Here is a 22,930-nt window from a genome sequence, read left to right as displayed (position 1 = left end):
AGTGGCCCAGGGTCACTTTCTTGCTGTTCCAGCCTTCAGTCTCCTGACCTTCAGAAAGAATGCCTGGAGCTCCCAGGGGTTGTTGAAGGGCAGGCTCACTTCTTTGAAAAGTCTCTGTCTAGGACTACACTCTCCTCTCCCTCTTCCCTAGGCAGCCATACTGGCTGTCACCCCCCCTACTCCAAGGTCCCAGAGTGGGACAGAGGAGATAGCCAAGGCTTGAGCCAGGCAGTGGGGTCTGTGTTGTGTCTGGATACACACCCAACCCCACACCTCCTGCCCTGGCTCCAGCTTGGTGGCCCTGGGGGCCATGGCTGGGCTGGGTGCCTGGATGGGGAGGGGCAGGGTGTTGGCCAAGTTAGCATGTCGGTCACATCTCTAGGCAAAGCTGAGAACAGACGCCCCTGTGTCCCCGTGCTCCTGCAGCTTCTCTCCCTCCTCCCTCTCTCCTCCTTCTCCCCTAGGCCCCAGCCCTCCTCTGTCCTATTCTTGCTCCATTCCTCCATGTCCTCCTCCCCAGAGGCTACCCAGTCTGAACAATCTCTGTTGCCCTCCCTCTGACAGGGAACCATGTTCCTATTTCTTCTTTCTCAGGGTTTTCTGTAGGATGGGATTGCACTGGCAAGCATCTCACAGCCTGACAGTTGGACCCCAGGGCTTCAGATCTGTGTGTGGCACTCAGTGGTCACCTTTAAAGAATGTTCAGTGCCATCTGGTGTGGGGGACGGTGAGGGGACCAGCAGGGACTGAGGCTGCAGATTCCTAACCCATCTGAAGGCCACAAAGACAGGTTTTCTGAGTGTTGAGTTCAGATGCAAAAGACTCCGCTAAGGGCATCTAGGTTGGCTTGGTCTTTAAAGAGATTATACATTTCCTCCCTCATCCCACTCCCAGCTCCCTCCCTCCCAGCCTGGAGGAGGCTTCACTTGACTGTGGAAACTGCCCCAAAGTAGGTTATGTGTTTTCCTTCTCCCCCTGAAGGAAATCAAAGACAGGCTTCAGCCTTCTCACTCAAAATTCCTAGGGCTTTCTCCACCATGGCTGACAGGAAGTCCTTTCACTTATCTCTCTCCAGTCCTTCTGCTATCCTGGCTCTCCTGAGAGACCCACACCCCCTCCCTCCACCCTCTGCCCCTGGGCCTGAGGAGATGGTGCAGGACATGGTCTGAGCCCTCCTCTTCCTTTCTGGGAGGGAGGGAGCCCATCCCCCACTGCCCTCCACAAGAGCACATCTGGTTTGTGAATCTCTCATTTCAGTTTTGGAGTTTGCCAGCTGCTGTTTCCTCTGTCGAATTCAGGCCAAAAATGGGGGTGGGGGACAGTGGGGGAACCATGTGAGGGCTAAAGGAGGGGATCCACGGCTGAGACTTAGAAGACAGCGGAGGTCAGAGTGACCAGCCAGTGACCTCAGTCCCTGGCTGTGAGTTCTGCCACGGGAGTGGCGGGGCATGGGCTCAGCCCCAGGTGGGAGAGGAAGACTGTCATCATTGGCCTGAGTGTCTCAGGGGTCCGCTTCTGAGCTCCAAACACCCCATCTGTCTCTGAATCCCACTGCGGTCCCTCTCTCCCCCCTCAGGCCGCCTGGCTGGCCAGGGGAAGTGATGGTCTCCAGCATGCTAACTAGGCTGGTGAGCCGTTTCCCCGGGAAGACCTCACAGCTGGCCCAGTGGGGCAATGAACTCGGCATTATCCACCTCCTCAAGGGGCCTTTATTCCCGGATCAGGGTAGGAGGGAGGGAGGGGGACTCCAAGGGGGCCTGGCCAGGCCATCCTTGGTGTGTTTCCTGAACTTAGCTCTGGTTCTGGCCAGGGGCCTGGGTACAGTCCCCTCTGCCAGAGCTGGGGATGAGGGAGAGAGGACATTTTGGTGTGGCCTTCGGACACCCTTCTTCAGAGCCCTGACACACTTTAATTACTCTCCTGTCTCAGCCCTGAGTTAGTACTGTGTAGTCCCCCCCCACCCCCCGAACTGTGGGTCTGCAGGGATCCATGGCTTTTGGACACATCTTGGTGGCTGGTTCAGTGCCTGGCACAGAGCTGGCCTCCAGGATGTGTCAGAGTAACAGAAATGGGCTGTACCTGGTGGGAGACAAGGTGATGAGAAGCTGGGAGAGGAGACCCCTGCCCCGTTCAGGACATGGTGACCGGAATAAATGGGCTAGGGTTACGGCATCTGTGTGAGGGCTGCACTCTTTAGGAACCTGGAGCCCTGGTGCTGAAGAGAGAACTCTTAAGAGCACTGCTTGCTTTTTCAGAGTACCTGAGTTCAATTCCCACCACGAAAAGGCAGCTCCCACCCGTTTCTAACTCCACTTCCCAGGGGATGCAGTGCCTCTGCACCCTCCTCAGGTACCAGGCAGACAGACACTGTGGCTACACAGACAGCCATGCAGGCCAAACACCCTATGTGAAAGATAAAACTTAAAAAAGGAAAAGAAACAGAAAACAAAACAGCGACAACAGAAACATAGTTGTGGCTGAACTAGGTTGAGTCTTGGTTTGTTACTTGCCAGGTATGTGATCCTGGGCAGGTCTGGCCCAGAAACTGTGGGTTCGCCTTCCCTCTTATCATCCTATGGGGAAGGCTAAATAAGAGGACACGTGGAAAGAGATGGTTTATCACTGTCCAAGGCACGTATGCTGCTCACAGGACTACCAGCTGCCTCAGGTGTAGCTCCTCGATGGGGGATAAGCGGGATTAGAGCCAGGTGGTCCCCATGGATATAATCACTCCACAGGTGAGGGCCATCCCAGTTAGTTCCTAGAGGTCAAGCAAGCCAGCACCCTGTCTCTGCTGGGTAGTGAATTTTAGGTCTTTCTTATTCAGAGAACTCCCCGGAAAGACCCCTACTTATGGTCTGACCAACAAGGGAAGCTGTGTCTTGTGGAAGCTGAAGTCTCTGCCCAGCTGCCCTCTGCAGATAGCATCTCCACAGTTCTCATCTGGGGGTCCAGTGGTAAGGGGCAGAAGCTGGGTGATATAGGTCAAGAAGTCAGTAGGTGTCCTGAGGTCAGAGAAGCAGAGAGGCTAGGAAACGCCAGCTGTCGGCTGCCAGTGGTAACAAGAGGAACATGGAGAAACATGGAGAAAAAGCACAGCTAAGGTCTCTGCCCTGTCCCACCATCATCCCTGGCAGAGTGAGTGGTGCTGGTGTCTGGTGGGGTGACAAACAGCAAGGAGGCAGAGGGATAGGACGGACAGACAAGCTAGAAAGCTTGGAAAGGGGCAGTAAGGTCCTCTTGGCCCCTTCTCCACTATTCCAGGTCCACCGTATAGAGGGTACTGGGGAAGATGAGCCCTGGGAAGCTCCAGGGTCCAAAAGTTGACTTCTGAGCCTCCCTTATGTTTACCCTGTCTTTCCTCGCCTCTAGCCCCTAAAACTTGCAGCCCTAAGCAGTTTGCCTGCAGAGACCAAATCACCTGTATCTCGAAGGGCTGGCGGTGTGATGGAGAAAGAGATTGCCCAGACGGCTCTGACGAAGCCCCCGAGATCTGTGAGTACCTTCCCTGGCTCCCTCTCTCCAGATAAGAGCGGCCATCTCTAGCCTAGCATGGACCTTGCTCTGTGCTTGTATTTGCCCAGGACACAGCTAAAAGTGTCCCTGCTTCTTCAGAGCACCCGCAGGGCGCCTGGTGTGTGTTGCAGCAGCACCTTGCATTTCTCCTTTGGCTGCTATGTCCCCAAGGCTGTCGGGGACAGTATCCTCTGAGCTACATCTTTGTCACGGGGAGATAACCAAGCCACCCTTTCCTTTGAGCATTTTCTTCTTTCTGCTTTGAAGCTTCTCTGGCTGGTGCTCAGTGAGCTGCCTTCAGGTCTTGCCAGGTACCCTGCTGCCCTTAGTCCCAGGCCAAAGGCCACTGCCCTTACTCAGTCCCTGTACCAGAAGCTCCACCCCTGCGCCCTTCCCGACACCCTCCCCTCCCCTGCCCCCAATAAGTGGTGTAATCAGAGGCAGCTGTTTAAACTGGGAGAAAGGTCCCCACCCAGCCTTCACCCTGCCAGTGGCCAGGATGGGGAGTGTTTATAGGGTTAGGGTGGAGGATTTGCTGCCAGGGCCCTAGAGTACTGGGGTCTCCACCCGCAGTATCTCCCCTACATGGCCAATCCCGGCCAAGGTCTTAGCATGCTCTGGGCTTCATCTGGCTCTGGTTCCATCTGTGCCCTTCCCCCATACCTCCAACTATGGTTATCTAGGGTAACGTGTAAGGTGGAAACGAAGCCACCGGTTTGCTCCCTCACCCCTGCGTCCTGCCCTGGAGGAGTAGGAGCCAGGGTATTAGACCTACTCCTGGCTACACTACTTCCTCTCCACAGGTTTGACACACACACACACACACACACACACCCGCACTTCCCCTCCCCACGTGTGAAGGAAGGACATAAAGCCTCGGAGAAGGGCTGGGTCACACTCTTATTCATCCTTCTTTCAGTTTGATACGAATCCCATCTTAGATAATCCCCACGCATGTGTTCACACACATGCGTTCTCCTGGATCATAATAGATACACATAGCCCCACCTGGCCCACCAAGCAGATGAAGGTTCCTACAGGTTTGTACAGCCTGTGGGAATGCTCCCAGGACTGGCTGCAGAAACACTCTGACAGATGCCCAAAGACGTGGTGTGGCAGGGGTGCACACAAACCCAGGCAGGGTCACAAAATGGAATGGAAACTGCCTTGCCCACGAACCGCTCCCTGCACAAGCAGTACCTGTAAGGCTCCACCCACACAGACACGCCCTCTCGTACCTTGCCTCTTATTCTTCCTCCTGGCTACTATGGTAGTTAAGAAGGATGTGGTCAGTAGGCTTTTGACCTCGCCAGATCCTTTCATTAGATCTTTGCTCTGGGCTGCAAGTCTAGAATAATACTGTTTAATTGAAATACAGTGTAAGTTACATTCACAGTTCTGAAATTTCCAAGTAGCCACACTAGAAAAGCAAACAGCTAGGATTAATTTGGATGCTTTTACCGAAGGCACTCACAATATTGTTTCAATATGTTAATACTATCTGTATGACATTATTAGAGATCCTTTGCCCTCTTTTGATATATCAAAAAAACCCAAAAACCCACCTAGTATATATTTTGTAAGTAGTTTTAACTTAGGGCACTTACAGCGTTTGAGAACCCCATATGGCCAGCTCTGGGTATGTGAGTGGGCTCACTTGTAGACCCAGCTCTGCGCTCTGAGAACCACACAATGGTAGTTTGTGTTCATTTATCGTTTGAGCTCCTTACTGCCGGGGACTGTGTTGCCTTAAGTTCATCACAATCTTTCCCTTTTGCCTTCTGCCTGTCCTGATTACAGAATGTTGAGGCTGGAGGTTTCCTAAGTGTGGAACATTTAGGAGTAGGCCCTAGCTCTCCCCATTTGCACAGCTGTCCCCAGATGTGTGGCTACTCTTGTGAGTGGAGCAGCTGTGTGTAGAAGGGGTCCATCCAGTCCCTAAGACCTCTTGAGATCTAGAATGTACGGCTATCTAAAATGTTAATCCCAGCTTATTAAACCTACCCACCCAGTACAAAGACAACTAGACAGCCACCCCAGGCAGCCTGGTCATACTATCATTTCTGTCTGCTCCCAGGTCCACAGAGTAAAGCCCAGAGATGCCCTCCAAATGAGCACAGTTGTCTGGGGACTGAGCTATGTGTCCCCATGTCTCGTCTCTGCAACGGGGTCCAGGATTGCATGGATGGCTCAGACGAGGGTGCTCACTGTCGAGGTAAGAGTTCCCACACTCTCCTGTGCCACAGATACAGGATCTCTTGACTCAGCATCTGGTGGGATGACTGGTTCATGATCAAGGACCAGCCTTGAGCTTTAGTGAGTCCTTGTTCTGCTCCCATGCCCAGACTTGTGGGGCCCCTTGGGCTTTGAGATTGATCAAACAGCCCTAAGGGCTTCAGCCGTGGGCCTGACTGGGCAGTTTCTCCTGGCTGTGTGTGCTTAGATAAGTCACTGCCTCTTTTCAAGTCCGTTCTCAATGATTAAATGAGGAGTCAGCATTTTTACACTGTTTGTTTTTAATAGTGGACTCCTTCAAAAACTTTCCTATCCGACACCTGACAGAGGAACGGAGACGCTGTGCTCAGAGCTGGGGATAGGGACGGTGGGTTTGCGACTCCCCAGAACTGTAAATCTTGCAGGGGGTCCAGAAGCCACACTGATTCTTCCTTTCCCAGCAGCCCATCTGTTCTCAGAGCTGGTGGATAGGGAGACAGTGCAGTCTGAGGAGGGATCACTAGCGATAAGTCATACTTCTTAGCTGTGGTAGCAGCCTTAGAGGAATCCATGATGTGGATCATGACAAAGCTTCAGGCCTGGCTCTTAGAGAAATAGTAGCCTCTCTTCTTCTGCCCTGGGCTCTGGGCCTGGAGCTAGCAATGTTTGACAGGCCTTGAGGAGGGTAGTCATGGGAGTCGGGGTGCGGCCAGCGTCATATGTCATACACATGTCAGGAAACATCTGCCTGTGGGAGGAGGCACATCTGGATCCTTTCACTCCGGCACGGACTGTGGAACAAGGGAATTTGTGGGGGATTTTCCTCCCCCTCCTTTCTTTTGGCTGATTTCATCTGGAGATCTTGGAATGAGATACAGAAATTAAGTTTAGGGATAGCTTCAGCCCTATGACCAAGCTTAGCCAATAGTGTGTGCCCAGGTTCGTGTCCTTCTGGAATACCTTTTTAGTTACAGAAACAAAACAAGCAAAAACATGACTTTGAACCTCCCCCAATATTAGAGAAGTCCCCCCCCACCCCCCCACACACACACCAAGACTTCTTTTCTAGATTTTTCCACAGCAGGTAACTTTTTCTTCCTTGGCAAAAGACAACGAAGGTGGTACATTTGGGCTTTCTGGTCAGAGAAGGGCAGAAGGGATAACTGAGTCCTACCTCCCATCCCAGTTCCTCCTGGCAGGCTTAGTGCCCTAAACACCTTAGCCTCTGAGCCGTTCTCTTCTGGGTGGAGGAGTGGGGAACTTGGACAAAGGGGTCTTTGTGGCCTAGTTGCCCCAACAAGCCCTTAATCGGGTCGCTAGTCTTAGGGGGGCGGGGGGACTGTTCTTGTACCTCTCCCTGCCCCTGTCTTACCCCTTCTGACACCCCTGTGGAAGTGGGTCATGGCAGAAGGAAGAATCCATTTTATTCCTCCTCCTCATCCTCCATCTGGACTCTGGGTCTTCCCTCTGAGGCCCCCGGAGCTCAAAGATGACTTAGAACAGTACTTTCAGGCCAGAAGACAAAGCAACCATGTGTCTGTCCATTCTCCACCCTCAGCTGGAGCTGACCTAGTAACTCCCTTTGGGTACAAACACAAGGCACACTAAAGGGACAAGATTCACTGTCCCTTCCTGTGGATTCCAGAACCCATCCTAGGGAAGACACAGATGTACTGAGTGTCAGGGCAGAAAGAGGTGGGTGACAAGCCACAGTTGGCTGTGACCCTGTACCTGCCATGTTGGCCCCTTCTGGGCTTTACAGAATGCTGCACTTGCCTCCTCAGCCCCCTCCCTCTCAGACACAGTAGCCTTTACTTCAAAGTAGTTTTGAAGGGTGACTGGAAATGGAGGAAGGTTGATGTCTTGGGGTGCCTGTGTGTCTGGGGTGGTTGCTGTCTTGGGGTGCCTGTGTGTCTGGGGTGGTTGCTGTCTTGGGGTGGCCTGAATGTCTCTCCTGCCCTGTGCAGAACTCCGAGCCAACTGTTCTCGAATGGGCTGTCAGCACCATTGCGTCCCTACACCCAGTGGGCCCACATGCTACTGTAACAGCACCTTCCAACTGCAGGCAGATGGCAAGACATGCAAAGGTATGTGAACATGACCGTGTGTGTGTGTGATGTGTGTATGAGGAGGCTGGCTGCAAGGTGAGCTGAAGCAAGGCCGGGCTTGGGGAAGAAAAACAAAAAACGAGGGGTCCATCCAAGGGGGCAGTCTGCACATAGTATGGCTACAAGCCCTAAGCATTGCTTTCAGCGTACCCTTAAACATTCCTCCAAAAGTTGTAGCTTGCATGTGAATTTTGCTGTCAAACATTAAACATTAGCCTGATGGGACGGCTTGCACCTGTAACTCCCATACTTAGAAAGCTGAGGTACGTGGATTGCTGCGAGTTCCAGGCCAACCTGGGCTACAGAGTGAGACCTTTTCTTGAATAGGTCAAGTGTTACAGATAAAAAACAAAGTTTTGCCGAGCAGTGGTGGCGTACGCCTTTAATCCCAGCACTTGGGAGGCAGAGGCAGGTGGATTTCTGAGTTCGAGGCCAGCCTGGTCTACAGAGGGAGTTCCAAGACAGCCAGAGCTACACAGAGAAACCCTGAATCGAAAAACAAACAAACAAACAAACAGTTTCTTTGATTCTGATACCGTTCCCCTCTCTCTGGAGGGCAAACCTCCTAGTGGTGAGCACTGCCCTTTTGCAAGCCCCCCTGTGTATACATACTTACCAAAAATCTAATTGGAAGAATTGCTTGTACGTGTGTGTGTGTGTGTGTTTTTTTTTCCGTAAGCAATGCCACACTGTGGGGTATCAGTTACTGTGTTTTTCTCTCTAGTGCATTCCAGGGGTTTCCCCCATCATCCCTGGTAGTATGTAGAGATTTACCTCATTCATTAAAAAACCACTGTGACGTGAAACTATGACCACAGCTTACTTAGCCATTTCCCTATTGATGAGTAAGATGTTCCCAATTTTTCTCTGTTGCAAACAATGCAAACTTTTATGTTTTAATTTGCCCTAAGCCTGCACAAATCCTACCTTCTCAGTGCAGCTGCCCTGAACCCTCTAAATCATATTCTTGTGACCTGCCTTTTCCTGCCATTCATATTTCCCTCTCCCTCTCCCTCTCCCTCTCCCTCTCCCTCTCCCTCTCCCTCTCCCTCTCCCTCTCCCTCTCCCTCTCCCTCTCCCTCTCCCTCTCCCTCTCCCTCTCCCTCTCCCTCTCCCTCTCCCTCTCCCTCTCCCTCTCCCTCTCCCTCCCCCTCCCCCTCCCCTCCCCCTCCCCCTCCCCTCCCCCTCCCCCTCCCCCTTCCCCTTCCCCTCTCTCTCTCCCGTCTTTCTCATACAAGTGTTTTACCTACATATATGTCTGTGTACCACAGGTACATCTAATGTCCGTGGAGGATGTTGGATCCCTAGAACTAGCGTTATGGATGGTTGTGAGCTACCACGGGGTGCTGGGAATAGAACCTGGGTCCTCTCCAAGGGCACCGGTATTCTTAACCATTGAGCCATCTGTCTAGCCTCTCTATTTTTTTTTTTTTTTAAGATTTATTTATTTTTATCTGTATGAGTGTTTTGCCTACATGTATGTGTGATACCACATGCATATTGGTGGCTGAATAGTTGAGAAGAGGGTATTGGATCCCCTGAAACTGGCATTTCACATGGTTGTGAGTCACCATGTGGGTGCTGGGAACAGAACCTGGGTCCTCTGGAAGAGCTGTAAGTGTTCTTAACCACTGAGTCATCTCTGCAGCCCCCTTGACTTTTATTTTTTAATGCAGGATCAAACCCAGCCTTCTGTTTATCACCAGAAGCCAGTTTCATGAAGACAGTAATGCAGTTCTGTTTTCAAATTCATCCTGTCTCTTGCATACCTGCTCCATCTGTTGTCCAAGAAATGTTTTCTGAGTGAATGACTGTCAGTGTGCATGACCCAGTAAATTCCAAACTCTGCCGGGTGGTGGGTTTACACGTTCTGAACTGTAATCGTTTCCTCCAGTCGGCTGGTAGTATCTTGGCACCGTCGCTAGAATGACCGTTTTCTCGTCCTTTTCTCTCTGGGTAGATTTTGACGAGTGTTCTGTGTATGGCACCTGCAGCCAGCTTTGCACCAACACGGATGGCTCCTTCACATGTGGCTGTGTTGAAGGTTACCTGCTGCAACCCGATAACCGCTCCTGTAAGGCCAAGAATGGTGAGTGGAACCTCCTGTGGCCACAGAGCTGGGGACCTGCAATGCAGTTCCCCCAGTGAATAGTGGACTCAACAAGTAGAAGTCCCAAATGCCCTTTCTCTGTCCCATCCTCAGAGCCAGTAGATCGGCCCCCAGTGCTGCTGATTGCCAACTCCCAGAACATCCTAGCTACGTACCTGAGCGGGGCCCAAGTGTCTACCATCACACCCACCAGCACCCGACAGACCACAGCCATGGACTTCAGTTACGCCAACGAGACCGTATGCTGGGTACATGTTGGGGACAGTGCTGCCCAGACACAGCTCAGGTGTGCCCGGATGCCTGGTCTGAAGGGCTTTGTGGATGAGCACACCATCAACATCTCCCTCAGTCTGCACCGTGAGTCATTCAGAGGGCAGGGAAGCAGGGGAGATGGGCGAGAGGGACCCTACCTCTGGCAGAAGCTGAGATGGGGTGTGTGCTTCCTTGACGTAGGAGCAGAGCGATGGCCATTCTTCCTTTACACTCTGAGCCATCTCTGGATGGCTCTTTCATTTCTGGTTCAGGGATAAGGGAGGCCTCAGCGGAGAAGTGTAAACTGTGAGGGCCACGAATGGTCAGTCTCCAGAGACCAGGGACTGTCCCGTCTTTGAAAGCAGAGTGTCATTAGACTACAGAGGGGCTTTCCCATACAGAAGGATCTGGAGGAGGGTCAGTGTTAAGGAGCAGAGGGCAGAGGAGCCCGAGCCTGGCTTGCTTTGGGCTCCCCTGTAGTATTCTTACCCCCAGGAGTATGGCCAGAAAGGACGTCGTGCTGTTGGGTATATGCCAAGTCCCTGAGTCTATTTCCTGTCTGTGGCAGTCAATGAGAAGGGGAGGGGCCATGGGCCACTTGAGCATTTAGGATGTGCTGCCTGTTATCATTCAGGCCTTCTACCACCACTTTGCGGCCTAAGCGTGAGGAAGGGTGTCTCGGGCTGGCCTCACCCATGGCTGGGTGCAGATTCCCTCTCATGCTGTTACACAAACAAACGAAAGTTGCTTTAGAGTCAACAGCTGGCCGAGTCACATTCCCCGAAAAGCCACACAGGGCTGAGGGGAGGGGTCTGGCCTGTGGTTGATCTGTCCCCAGCCCTCAGACATAGATCTCTGACCTTGAGTAAACCAGAACTCCCCACCGCAATGTTGGTTCCTTAAACTGTGTAATGGGCTGGTGTTACTCTGTCCAGATCTGATAAAGTACAAGCTGGGGGGGGAAGAAGGCCTTGCTAATGAGACTCAGGGTTATGAACTGTAGATCCTATAGTCTTTGGTTCTTGGTATAGTTTTGTTTTGTTTTCTTTTGTTTGGTGGTGCTCACTGACAAATGCTAAGCCGGCATCCTATTGCTGACTAGATCCCCACTCCTGTAGTAGATCTGTAGGTTCCTTCCTGCTGGGCCTGTGAGGCTCCCCCACAGAAAGCAAAGGTCCCATGAGGTTATAAAGGATTCAGTTTGGTTGAGGGTCCTTTCGGGGGATGGTAGGAACCGGAGCAGCTCGAAAGCGCTCTCTCTCTCTCTGTGGCCTCAGGATACTGCTCAAACATCAACCTCTGGCTCCCCAGAGCTATCAGGGTCCAAGGTTCACCAGTGATTGGATGTCTGTCCTTCTGGAGTGCACAGCAGAGAGCTGCCAGGCACCTGAGGGATAAGCAGCTCAGGGAGCCCTATGTGTTGAGTGAGGCTGGAGACAACTACCCTGTCTGTGTTTCTCGTTCCCACTCAACAGGCCTGCTTGGGCAAAGAGGCCAGGCAACAGTAGCCTTGCCTCAGGGCCAGACACTGATACACTGGGTAGGTGGTTATGATGTACCCTCTGGGAATCTTCTCAACTTCTGCCCTGGCCCAGCCATTCTTCCCCAAAGAAGCAGGAAGTAACCTTGGGTAGAGACACCCCTCCCTTGGCAAACAGATTTGCCTTGCCTACCAGGCTTCGGGACTTCACTGGGCCTCTGGGGCAGAGTCCAGGAATCTGATAGAGACCAAGGTTCTTAGAGAAAATCCTTTAAGGGAGAATGATTGGGTTCCATGTGCCCCAGCTCCCTTTCCTCCCTACCTCATCCCCGCCCCCTCTCCTGACGCCAGAGTGTCTGGCTGTCACCCTGAGGATAGTGGTTTGCTCACATCCCACAAACTAATTATGGGCCCTGGGTTGAGAATGTCGGAAGTGTCTCTGTAACACCCTCCCCCACCCCTAGTACATCCCCTTCCTCAGGAGGAGGCCTGAGGTCAGGGAGCTCCAGGGGCCCAGGTTACATACCTGTACAGGGTGCTGCTGTCTTATAATTAGCTCCCTGGAGGATGAAGGAAAAGTCCACCGCCTTCTTCATTCTGTCCTGCAGCCGGTTCTCCCTGCCATCCTCCCCAACCTTCCCTGTGCCTGGGACCTGGGAACAAATCGGGCAGTGCTTTGGGAAGAGGGGGCATCAGGAGGTTGTGATACATATATCTTATGATTGAGAAGGGGGGAGCCAGTGAGGACAGCTTACTGGTGTGGGGAGCTGGGGGAAGCCTGTCTCAAAGAGACCTCTGTAAACAGAAATAGATATAAAGAAGGAAGGAAGCCGGGAAGGGGGCCTGTTCACATGGGTCCTGAAGCATGGGGTCTGGTCTGCTCCGCATCCTGAAAGCCCTGTAAGCTCCCCAGCCACCCACACACCCACACAAGGCCCATTACCTCTTCCCTCAGACAGCACAGTCTGCTAATTCCGTAGCCCCATGGCCGCACTGGCCTAGATTGGTGTGGCTGTCTCTTCTCCTGCCTCAGCTACAGCCCAGCCCCACCTTCTCTTCTGCCTAACGGGAGAGCTGACTGGGTGAGAAAAGAAAAGAAGGGGAGAGAGCTGAGAGTGTGGCTCGTGCGTGCGTGGTGGGCTGTGTTCTATCCCTAGTACTGGAAAGGGAAAAGAGACTGTGGGGTTGAAGTTGAGGACAGAGTCACTTGAACCCACATCTCAGTACAGCAAGGTCCTCAGTCAATAAAAATAATAAGGAAATAAGTAATTATTTCTCTCTTTTTAAGAGTTTTCAGTCATCCCTTCTCCAGAAGCGTTATGTTCATTTCAGCGGGCACAAGTTTAGGAAAAAAAAAATGTTGTTAAAGGTTTTATTTTTTTTTATATATTTTATTAATTTCGTGTGTGTGTGTGTGTGTGTGTGTGTGTGTGTGTTGGTGCACACATGAATCATAGTGTGCATGTAGAAACCAGAAGACAACATATAAGAGCCCTTCACTGCATGGGTCCTGGAGGTTTAATTCAGGGAATCAGGCTTCCGTGGTTTCCCCACTGAGCCAGCTCTCCAGCCCTCTCAACTGGATTTGTTTTGCATTTTTTAAGACAGGATCCTGTGCAGCCCAGGTTGACCTCCAACTTGTTCCACAGCCCAGGCTGTTCTCCTCCTTCCTGCCTCTCGTCCCCAGTTGTAAAGTTGAGCTTTACAGTTATTATGTTCTTATCTGATACTCTCATTAGAAAATTCCTATTCTATGATTTTATTATAATTTTTTGGTGCACGTATGTGTGTGTACTTGTGCCTAGATGCATGTGTGTACACATGTGTGCAAAGGCCAGAAGTTGATGTCAGCTGTCTTCTTGCATACCCTTCTGCCTTATTTTTAAATAGTTATTCCATATATATGAATGTTTTGCCTGCATGTATGTCTATGCATGCCTAGTGCCCAAGGAGGCCAGAAAAGGGCAACAGGCCCCTTGGAACTGGTGTTACACAGACAGCTGTGAACCCCCCTCTGGGTGGTAGCTACTGAAGAGTAACAAGTCCTTAATCACTGATCCATTGTTTCAGCCCCGCCTGCTGCCTTAGTTTTTGAGGTAAGGTCTCACTAAACTTGCAGCTTGCCAACTGAGGTAGACTGGATGACCAGCAATACCTCAGTATCCTGTTTCTGCCTATCTGGTGCTGGGATTACAAGAATGCACTACCAGGATCAACTTTTAAAATTATTTTAGAAACAAAGTTTTGCTGTATGACCTTGGTTAGCCTGGAATTTGATATGTAGACCAGGCTGGCCTTGAACTCACGGAGATCTGCCTGCCTCTGCTAAAAGGATTAAAGGCATGTGCCACCACTGTGTCCAGCAATAACTCACTTTTTAAAGTGGATGCTGGGAATAGAACACAGGTCCTCAGGCACCGACGCTTAATACCTTGCTGACTGAACCCTCTCTCCATCCCTAATTAGTTCATTTTAAAAACTCTATAGCCCAGGCTAGCCTCAAACTCACGATAATCCTCTTTCAACGGCAGCCTTCCAAGTGCTGGGATTGTAGGTGTAAGCCACCATGATCAGCTTTTAGTCTGTGATAAATAAAAGTGTAAATAAATAACACTGTAAACTATATACACATATAAATATTTTTAAAAGCAATACACAGAAGACTAAAGTTCTTGAAACTAAATCCCAAGAGGATCAACAGGCCTGATATTCCCAGAGTCCAGAAATGGCCTTTCCATTCAACTCCTTAAGTGCCCTGAGTAGGATAAGTGGTCTAGCCTGCTGACTCTCTCCCCTGACCCCTCCAGAGCTTAAATTCCTCAGCTGGAGGGTTCTGGTGTGCTCCCATCCTTCCCCTGAGGATGTGGTCACTGAAAGAAGGATGAGGCTTTGGGAAGGTGAAGCTGTAAACAGAGGCCTGGAAGGAAATACCACTTGACGAAGTTGTTTTGTGTTGTAGTTGTTTTGTGTTGTAGGTGTGAGACAGGGGAGCCTGGAGGCTTACAGGTCTCTGGGGGTTCCTTCCTGGGACGTGCTGCATGAGATAGCAAAGCCTAGAAAAAGGACCTGCGTGTTGCAAAACAAATCCCCAAGCCCAGCTGACCAACTTTGAGTTTCTCTCCCTCCTCTCCCGGCTTTTTGGGAGGAGGAGTAGGTAGATGTGTTTTTAAAATCTTCTCAACAGGGAAACAGAGTCATGGTTTTTTTCTAGAGGGCAGGCAAAGAGAAGACGGACTGCATCTTCGACCAACTGAAAGGGGCGTGAGGGTTTGTGTCCTTTCCTCTTTCTCTGTCCAGTGCTGTGTATAGAACACATCAGAAGCTGAGCGTCATGGCTCATACCTGCAGTCCTGACATGGGAGGGAGAGGTAGGCAGGGCTGTTAGTCCATCCCAGGCCAGGCTGAGTTACACAGTGAGACCCTATCTGAACAAGAAAGCTACACAAAATACCCAAATGGAACTGTTCCAGAGTTCACACATGAAAGACACTCCCTCCTTTGGCCTTTCTGACTCCCACAGGGGGTCCTGATACTGTGGAGGTCTAGCCGTTCTATCAGCTGGCCCAGGACCCCTACACTCTGGCTCTTTGGCTCCTCATTCCCTTTCGGTTTCCTAGTCACTAGCAGCATTTTCTTGCTTTTCCTGGCCAGCACCAGCCCTGTGTCTCCGGGCCCAGATCCAGCCTTGTCCTCTCCTCCCCCACTGTCTCCTTGAAGTTGCCTCCCAAGCCAGCCTACCCCAGCTCTGTCCTCCCTGTTTTCAATCCAGAGGAAGTAACTTAAGCAAGACAGACATTTCAGAGCCCAGTGAGAATTTCTCAATCATGCAAAGACCGTAAGTCAGGCAGAGCAGAAACCAGGATTTCATCCATGGGATCCTGGCTGGGTATATGAGCAGAGGCAGGAAGGGTGGTCAGGGAATAAGTTACGGGTAACTTTTGGACTTGCTGATGGAAGAAGCAAGAGCTGAAGTCAGGGTTTGGTAGCAGACAGGAACATGAGGCCGTGTTATTTAGTAAAACCTGCCAGGCTCGCCTCACTAGCCAGATCCCTCAGTGGGATTGCAGACTGTCCTCTGCCAATGTCCTCGGCATTCCAAGGCCAGAGAAGGGAAGGGGAAGGATGCCCTGGCTCTAGGACAACAGCGGGAGGAATCGGTGTTCAGTAAATATTTGTTAAGCCAATCAATACGTGTGTGTCTGGCACTAGGGAGGAAATGTAAAGATAATGCCTGGTCTCCTGCATCTGTGGTCAGGTAGAATTCATAATGATGGGGAGCTCCTGGGGGTCACCGAGACTGTGACAAGGAGAGGCACTTTCTTTCTTTCTTTCTTTCTTTTTTAAGATTTATTTATTTTATGTATGAGTCCACTGTCACTGTCTTCAGACACACCAGAAGAGGGCATCAGATCCCATTATAGATGGTTGCAAGCCACCATGTGGTTGCTGGGGATTGAACTCAGGACCTTTGGAAGGGCAGTCAGAGCTCTTAACCACTAAGCCATCTCTCCAGCCCCGAGAGGCACTTTCAATAGTCAGGTTTCAGCACAGAGGGTTCCTTTGTGCGGGCAAAGCTCCTTTCCATAGGGGGAGTTTCTCCGTGTAGGGAGAACTCCTTCCATTGAGGGACACTCCACTCTGTGGGGAAAGCTTCTCAACAGAGCCAGTGTGGAATAAGAACACCAGTTTCAGTGCCCACCCCATTGCCCACCTTAACTCAGGAGGCCACAGCTTGATGGGGATGGTTAGACATGTGCTACGTGCCCCAAATGTACTGCCCCATTTACTGATGATGTACCTAATGATAAGACCAGGGTTCAGGCCAGTGCTCAGAACCCAGCTGGACCCAGGGCAGAGCAGAGCATTGGAAGTAGGGTGGAATAAATTAGAATAAGGACCAGAGAAGCTAATATGTTCCCTGGGGATGCCACTAACTTCGAAATGGGGTTCTTTCATCTTCAAGGGACTTACTTGGTGTGTGTTCTATATATAGTCTTTGGGTGTGTGGATATATCTGGAGATAGGTTTTCAAAAGATAAAGACCCCCTTCCTGCACCCAGATTTTCTTAGTTTACAGAAAGTGACCGGAATCATGCAACTGAAGCTAAGCTCTTGGGAGTCTGCTGGGGGCTCTGCTTCTGGGAAAGCAGCCCACTACTTAAGAAATCTCTCTTGAGCAATGTGGATGGCGGAGAAGGCGAGAAGGATTGGAGATGGATGGGTGCGGCACATCTGAGTCTGGGGTTGCAAGGGAAGCCCAGCCCTTGTAAACACTCACCAGGTCTGTTCCCGGGCATGGAACTGAAAGTCCTTTTTGATGACACCATCTGCTGTGGTCTTACCTTTTGACTCATTCATCCTTCTCCAGTCCTAAGCCCCTCCCCGCTCTGCTAGAGTCCCCGCCACTCCAACACCAGACCACCACCACATTCTTCCTCCTTGGGTTTATCAGAGCTGCTCTGACCAGAGCTCCTCTGGAGGGCAGGAGGGTGATCTAGGGCAGGTCAGCCCTGGGGGTGCAGGGCACAAGGGAACTTCTACCCTCCAGGATTTTTGCTGCATTGTTTTATTTAGGCTTAGTTTGGTTGGATGGATGAATTTTGTGTTTGTTTTAGATTTATTTGTTCATTTTAAATTCATGTGTCTATATATGTACCTGTGTGAGTTTATGTGTGTCATGTGTGTGCAGATACCATGGAGCTGGAGATACAGGTAATTGTGAGCCACCTGATGTAGGTGCTGGGAGCTACACCCAGGTCCCCTGAGAGAGCAGCAAGTGTTCTTAACTACCAAGCCATCTCTCCAGCCTCTGGCTGTTTTTTGTTTGTTTGTTTTGTTTTGTTTGTTTTGTTTTGTTTTGTTTGTTTGTTTGTTTGTTTTTTGAGACAAAGACTCAAGTCACCCCTGCTGGCCTTGGAACTCACTGTGTAGCCAAGGCTGGCCTTAAACTCCTGACTCTCCTTCCCCCACCTCTTAAGTGCTGGGATTACATATAAATGTTTGTCATCATGCCCAGCTTTCCAGTTATGCCCATAACTCGTTTAAGTTTGTGGATCAGGAATATTCAGCTCCTGTAAGCAAAAGCCCAGGGCTCCACCTGAACCTCAGGCTATAAGAGCAAGGTTGGTATCTCAGAGACTGATGGGCAATGGTGAGTGATATCCCTTCCCAGTATGCCCTAGTCTCTCTGCATAGCTTTATAGAGTAGTGGCTAGGGATGGGGAGGGAGCAGAGGAATCTGAACTTTAGGAGAGAGGAAAATAATGTGGTGGTGTGGGCTTGGATAACAAAGGAGTTTTGCTTGAGACTAATAATCTCCAGCTGCAAAAATACCAAAGTGGAGGCCAGGCTGGCTAGGGACGTCAGTTCTCGCCAATTCCTCACAGTCAGGTCTGCTGAATGGGACCCTGCTTGGCCTTTGGGGAGGTGAGGGGAGCCCAGCCAAGGGCAGACACATGAGAACAGGGACTGTCACTACCCTTCTTTCCCAGAAGTGGGAGGGAACGCAAGCCAGGAGAGAGGCTCCCCCTCAGGTTCCCCCATCTTGAGGCTTGGCCTGAGTATGGAGCTGCATCTGGGAGTAAGGCATCAGCTCTCTGCAGGCTTCTTCCTCTTTCTCTCTTGCCAAGGGTGTATGGGTGAGCAGGGCCAGGGTGTTGCCAATCCTAGGGCTGGGCAGTGACTCAGGGAAGCCTGAGGAAGTTGGAGAGAAGGCCATTTGTGCCAGCTGGTGCTAGGAAAACAGATTTGACTGATGAATTTTGCACACATGCCAGCAGCCCCCAGACCCCCACAGCGCCCACCAAGTAAAGGGTACAGAACCCTGTTGATTTCAGCTGTCCTGTTGGCTGCCTGGAGCTGCAGGAAGGTCCCTACTTTGGGATTTCAGTTTCCTTTGGAGGTGGCCTAGTGGGCTTCATTTTAATCTGGCTTCTCTGTGGTGACTCTGTGTGTGTGTGTGTGTGTGTGTGTGTGTGTGAGCTTGAGCTGAGCTTTCTGCCTCTATGACCCTTGTTCTCCTCATGTCCCCCCTGCCCTGTTCCCCAAGATGGAACAGTCTTGGGAGCCCAGAGGACAGAGTAGCTGGATTTGAGAATGTGTCAGCACTTGCAGGGGGTAATACCTCATTCAATGACCTCTTTCTACAGTTGTCTCAGGGTGGGGTTTACCAGAGGGGACCTGAAGAGGAAGCCATTTATGTGAGCCTCCAGTGACTACTTCCCCGCCCCCCCTCCGGCCTCAGTCCTGTGACTCTGAGTCAGTAGTCCTGGCCAGCCAACTTCTCTGGATGACACTTTCCTGTTCCCCCGCACCCCCTCCCACTATTAAGAAACAGCTCCTGGATCCCTGTGGGGAGGAAGGGGGATTAAGGAGGAGCCAGCAGAGTCCATCATTATACCTGTAGATGTGTGGCAGAGTAATCCCTTCAGGGCTGAGTCCCTGAGTGTGGGCCAAGCTTCAGCCAGGTGCAGGTAGTAAAAGACATCTACCTGCTGTTGAAACCGCGCAGATAAAAGTCTCTGCCTTAGGAACATCCAGAGCTGCAAGTGGCATTTCTTCTGAGGGTGTATTTGAAAGGGGCCAGCGAGGTCATGGAAGCCTAGGCTCTGTTGGGAAGGCTGCCAATAGTTAGTTGTCCTTGTCCCCAGACTTCCAACAGTCCTTGCCTTACCCTCCTTCTGTGGCCCTTCATGGTAGCTGCTGCTATCACCAGGGAGTTCCTCTTCCTGTGTCTCCTGGTTTATCCAGGGCCCTATTTTCATCTCCTCCCGGACTCTCTGCACTTCAGTTCTCACTCCTTCTGTGCTTCCTCAGGATGTGAGGGAATTTAGGACGAACATGGAAGAAACAGGGACGTGAGGGCAAGAAGGAGGAGTTTGGTTCATGTGACTGACTCCCAGCCTCAGGCCACCCGTTTTATGTCGTGCTGTATGGACTTAATGTTTTGAAATATTTTTTCTCCAAGCTGAGTTCATTTATGAACATCCCACTTTCCAGTATTTTTCCCCCTTTAAATTTATGCAACATGTACAGTTTCCAGCAGGTACTTCTTGTTAGTATGAAATAATTAGACTTACCACGTAAAGAGAATATAAATCAGGCCCAAACCGAAGATATGTGCCATTTCGGGTAGTTAGGGTACCATTTTTCTCAAGTGAAAGCAGTTTAAAAAGAAAATATTGGGGTGAGCTGGTAGGCCTGACTCCTGCCTCTTGGCACTACAAGATAGCACTCTCCTGTTGAAAGCTGGATTAGAATTGGAAGAGCCTGTCAGTCAGTCAGCCAATATTTACCTAGTCCCTCCTGCTTATGACAATCCTGAACACAGGATGGGGGCTGGGGTAGGGGGTTGAGTATATTTGGAGACTTCTATTTGGAGAGACCAGATACTTGGAAACATAAAGAGTATCGAAGTGTGACTGTATCTGCTGCTAACACCCACAAGAGCTCCGGGGAAGGTGGCTGCAGCTGACTGGGGGAGGATTAGGTCCCAGAGAAGGCGAGCTCACCGAGATCACCACCGGAGGAATGGATGCCTGTGGGTGGGCCTGTCCCACATAGCTCTCTCCTTCATTCTCCAGACGTTGAGCAGATGGCTATCGACTGGTTGACGGGGAACTTCTACTTCGTGGATGACATTGACGACAGGATCTTTGTCTGTAACCGAAACGGGGACACCTGTGTCACTTTGTTGGACCTGGAACTCTACAATCCCAAAGGCATCGCCCTGGACCCTGCCATGGGGTGAGAGTGACGGGTTGGTGTTCTGACTCTCGAAAGAGGAGGCAGAAGCTATCCTGGGAAGTGGGGTCCCAGTGCCTGCATCTCATTTAACATGTGTGTACCCACAGGAAGGTGTTCTTCACTGACTACGGGCAGATCCCAAAGGTGGAGCGCTGTGACATGGACGGACAGAACCGCACCAAGCTGGTGGATAGCAAGATTGTATTTCCACATGGCATCACCCTGGACCTGGTCAGCCGTCTTGTCTACTGGGCTGACGCCTACCTAGACTACATTGAGGTGGTAGACTACGAAGGGAAGGGTCGTCAGACGATCATCCAAGGCATCCTGGTGAGGGAGGTTTTGTCTGAGGTTATTCTGGGGGAACCATCAACTGGAGTCTTCTGCTGAGGGGGAGACCTTTGGGGGAATTGATCTCTAGGGCTTCCAGTAAGTGTGGAAAGAGCGAAGCCAACCAGCCATGTCTTCAGATGGAGCCTGCAGGAATGTGTCAGAGAGGAAGGATATGGCTTCCCGTTCTGATGGGAACAGTCACTTAAAGACATTGTACTTCCTTTGTCTTATTTGAGGCTTAAAATAACCCCTGCAAGATGAGCAGGCAGTTGACAAAAGCGGGGTTCAAAGATGTTTGGTAATTTACCAGAGGTTACACAACTGGGAGCAACACTCGAACCCAGCCAGGAGGTCCTGCTGCTCAGCGTAGAGCATCACTCTGGAGTAGCTCCAGTGTGTCAGCCACTGGGGCCTTGCACAGAACTCTTCCAGTCCTAACCTTGAAAGTCCCACAGCAGACCCCCTATCTTGGGCAAATTGAAGCAGCTGGCCCCTGTAGGCTTCCTTGGGACACAAGTGGTCCCTCAGTCCCCGCAAAGCTGCAGTCAAGCTGAGCATTCTCTGTGGACGGAGGTTAGGGTCCAAATGTAAGTCGCCTGCAAATCATCAAAGCGTCTGCAGGGATCGTAATTCTGCGAGGGACATTTTTCCTGTCCTCAGTGGTAGGATGGTCCAGTGAGCAGCCCATCTGTTGCTGGATACCAGTGTCACCACAGAGGCAGAATGAAGAGGGAAAGAGCATCTCTTTGAAAATTCTGGTTCTATAAGGACTACTTTGTGAAGGATGTATAGGAGATGGACAAACAGAAATTTTCAGGACACAGGAGACAAGCGTTTAGCATCAAGTTAAATAAAACTGGAGGGGAAAATTGGGAAGTAGATGATGGAGCTTGGGTGGCAGTCACAGGCCTGTGGGGGTGAAGGGGACTTCCTTTTCATCTTGTTGACCAACACTGCCTGCCGTCTCAGATTGAGCACCTCTACGGCCTGACTGTGTTTGAGAACTATCTCTACGCCACCAACTCAGACAACGCCAACACCCAGCAGAAGACGAGCGTGATCCGAGTTAACCGGTTCAACAGTACCGAGTACCAGGTGGTCACCCGTGTGGACAAGGGTGGCGCTCTGCACATCTACCACCAGCGACGCCAGCCCCGAGGTAAGTGGTCTCCACGACACCTCCAAAGTCAGCTCAGGATCACAGGTCTACAGATCCTTCTTCTCTTTCAAATCAAGAGTGCTTCTAGGCACCTGCCCCAGCCTGCCAACCCTGGTTTCTCCAGCCATAGATATCCTTGGCTCTCCATGACCCAAGTTCCCTTATGCCTGAGTTGTGGCAAGGCAGAGGATACTAGTTCTGTGGCTTCGAAATCCTGAAATGGGAAAAGAGCAAAGATCTCCGTCCCCCTGGGTGACCTGAGCAGAGCCCTGAAGGGTGCTGACAGCTTTCTCCTCTGCCCCCAGTGCGGAGTCACGCCTGTGAGAACGACCAGTATGGAAAGCCAGGGGGCTGCTCTGACATCTGCCTGCTGGCCAACAGCCACAAGGCAAGGACCTGCAGGTGCCGGTCTGGCTTCAGCCTGGGAAGTGATGGGAAATCCTGCAAGAGTGAGTATGAGGGAGAGTTGGGCCTGCTGGGGGTGGAGATGGGTCAGCAGATGTTCCCTTGTAACCCACTGCCTCTGCCTAGATGTACAGAAACAAAGAACCGTAAGGGGCCCATATCCAAGAGCAGCAATGTTCCCAGCACACTGGGTGTTTGACACCATTCTGGCAGTGAAGGGTGTGGGGGGACAGAGGAGTTGTCATGACAGTCCTCGGATGTGATATCTAAGCCAAGCTCTCTGCCGATGAAATAAGGTGGCCCGCCACATGACTGCTGGGAGGTCACTTATGGAGGAGTGAACTTACGGTTCAAAGGCCCTGAGGCCGTGTAGGGTGTGGTGTGCCAGGAAGACGGTGAGGCGGAGTGGTGTGAGTGAAGGGAAATCCTCACCGGGATGAGGAGCTTCTAGCTGCCGCGGAAAGAAATGGAGTGACTAGGTCTATCCTGCCTAAGCTTGTGCTGGGCAGGAGGGAAGAAGCCAGGAGGCTGTTTCCACAGCGTGGGTCAGAGTGATGTGGTTTAGGCTAGGATAGTGGCACAAGTGGTGAGCGAGTGACCAGATACCC

General features: G+C 51.3%; 1 protein-coding gene across 3 annotated transcripts in view; it reads left to right on the top strand.

Moving 5' to 3' along the window:
- The window catches only part of Lrp1 (LDL receptor related protein 1), an 80,418-nt gene that overhangs the window by 4,934 nt on the left and 52,554 nt on the right, over window positions 1-22,930 (top strand). For all 3 annotated transcript variants that reach the window (XM_076920504.1, XM_076920506.1, XM_076920505.1), the window contains exons 2-10: window positions 3,373-3,495; window positions 5,594-5,731; window positions 7,698-7,817; window positions 9,799-9,927; window positions 10,042-10,305; window positions 20,263-20,425; window positions 20,533-20,755; window positions 21,728-21,917; window positions 22,223-22,366. In XM_076920504.1, coding sequence (XP_076776619.1) covers window positions 3,373-3,495; window positions 5,594-5,731; window positions 7,698-7,817; window positions 9,799-9,927; window positions 10,042-10,305; window positions 20,263-20,425; window positions 20,533-20,755; window positions 21,728-21,917; window positions 22,223-22,366 — 1,494 coding nt within the window. The remainder of the gene's footprint in view (window positions 1-3,372; window positions 3,496-5,593; window positions 5,732-7,697; window positions 7,818-9,798; window positions 9,928-10,041; window positions 10,306-20,262; window positions 20,426-20,532; window positions 20,756-21,727; window positions 21,918-22,222; window positions 22,367-22,930) is intronic.

Source organism: Arvicanthis niloticus, chromosome 22, assembly GCF_011762505.2.
Source record: "Arvicanthis niloticus isolate mArvNil1 chromosome 22, mArvNil1.pat.X, whole genome shotgun sequence".
Classification (NCBI taxonomy): domain Eukaryota; kingdom Metazoa; phylum Chordata; class Mammalia; order Rodentia; family Muridae; genus Arvicanthis; species Arvicanthis niloticus.
Note: the sequence above shows the minus strand (reverse complement) of the source record. Positions and strands in the feature narration are given on the sequence as shown.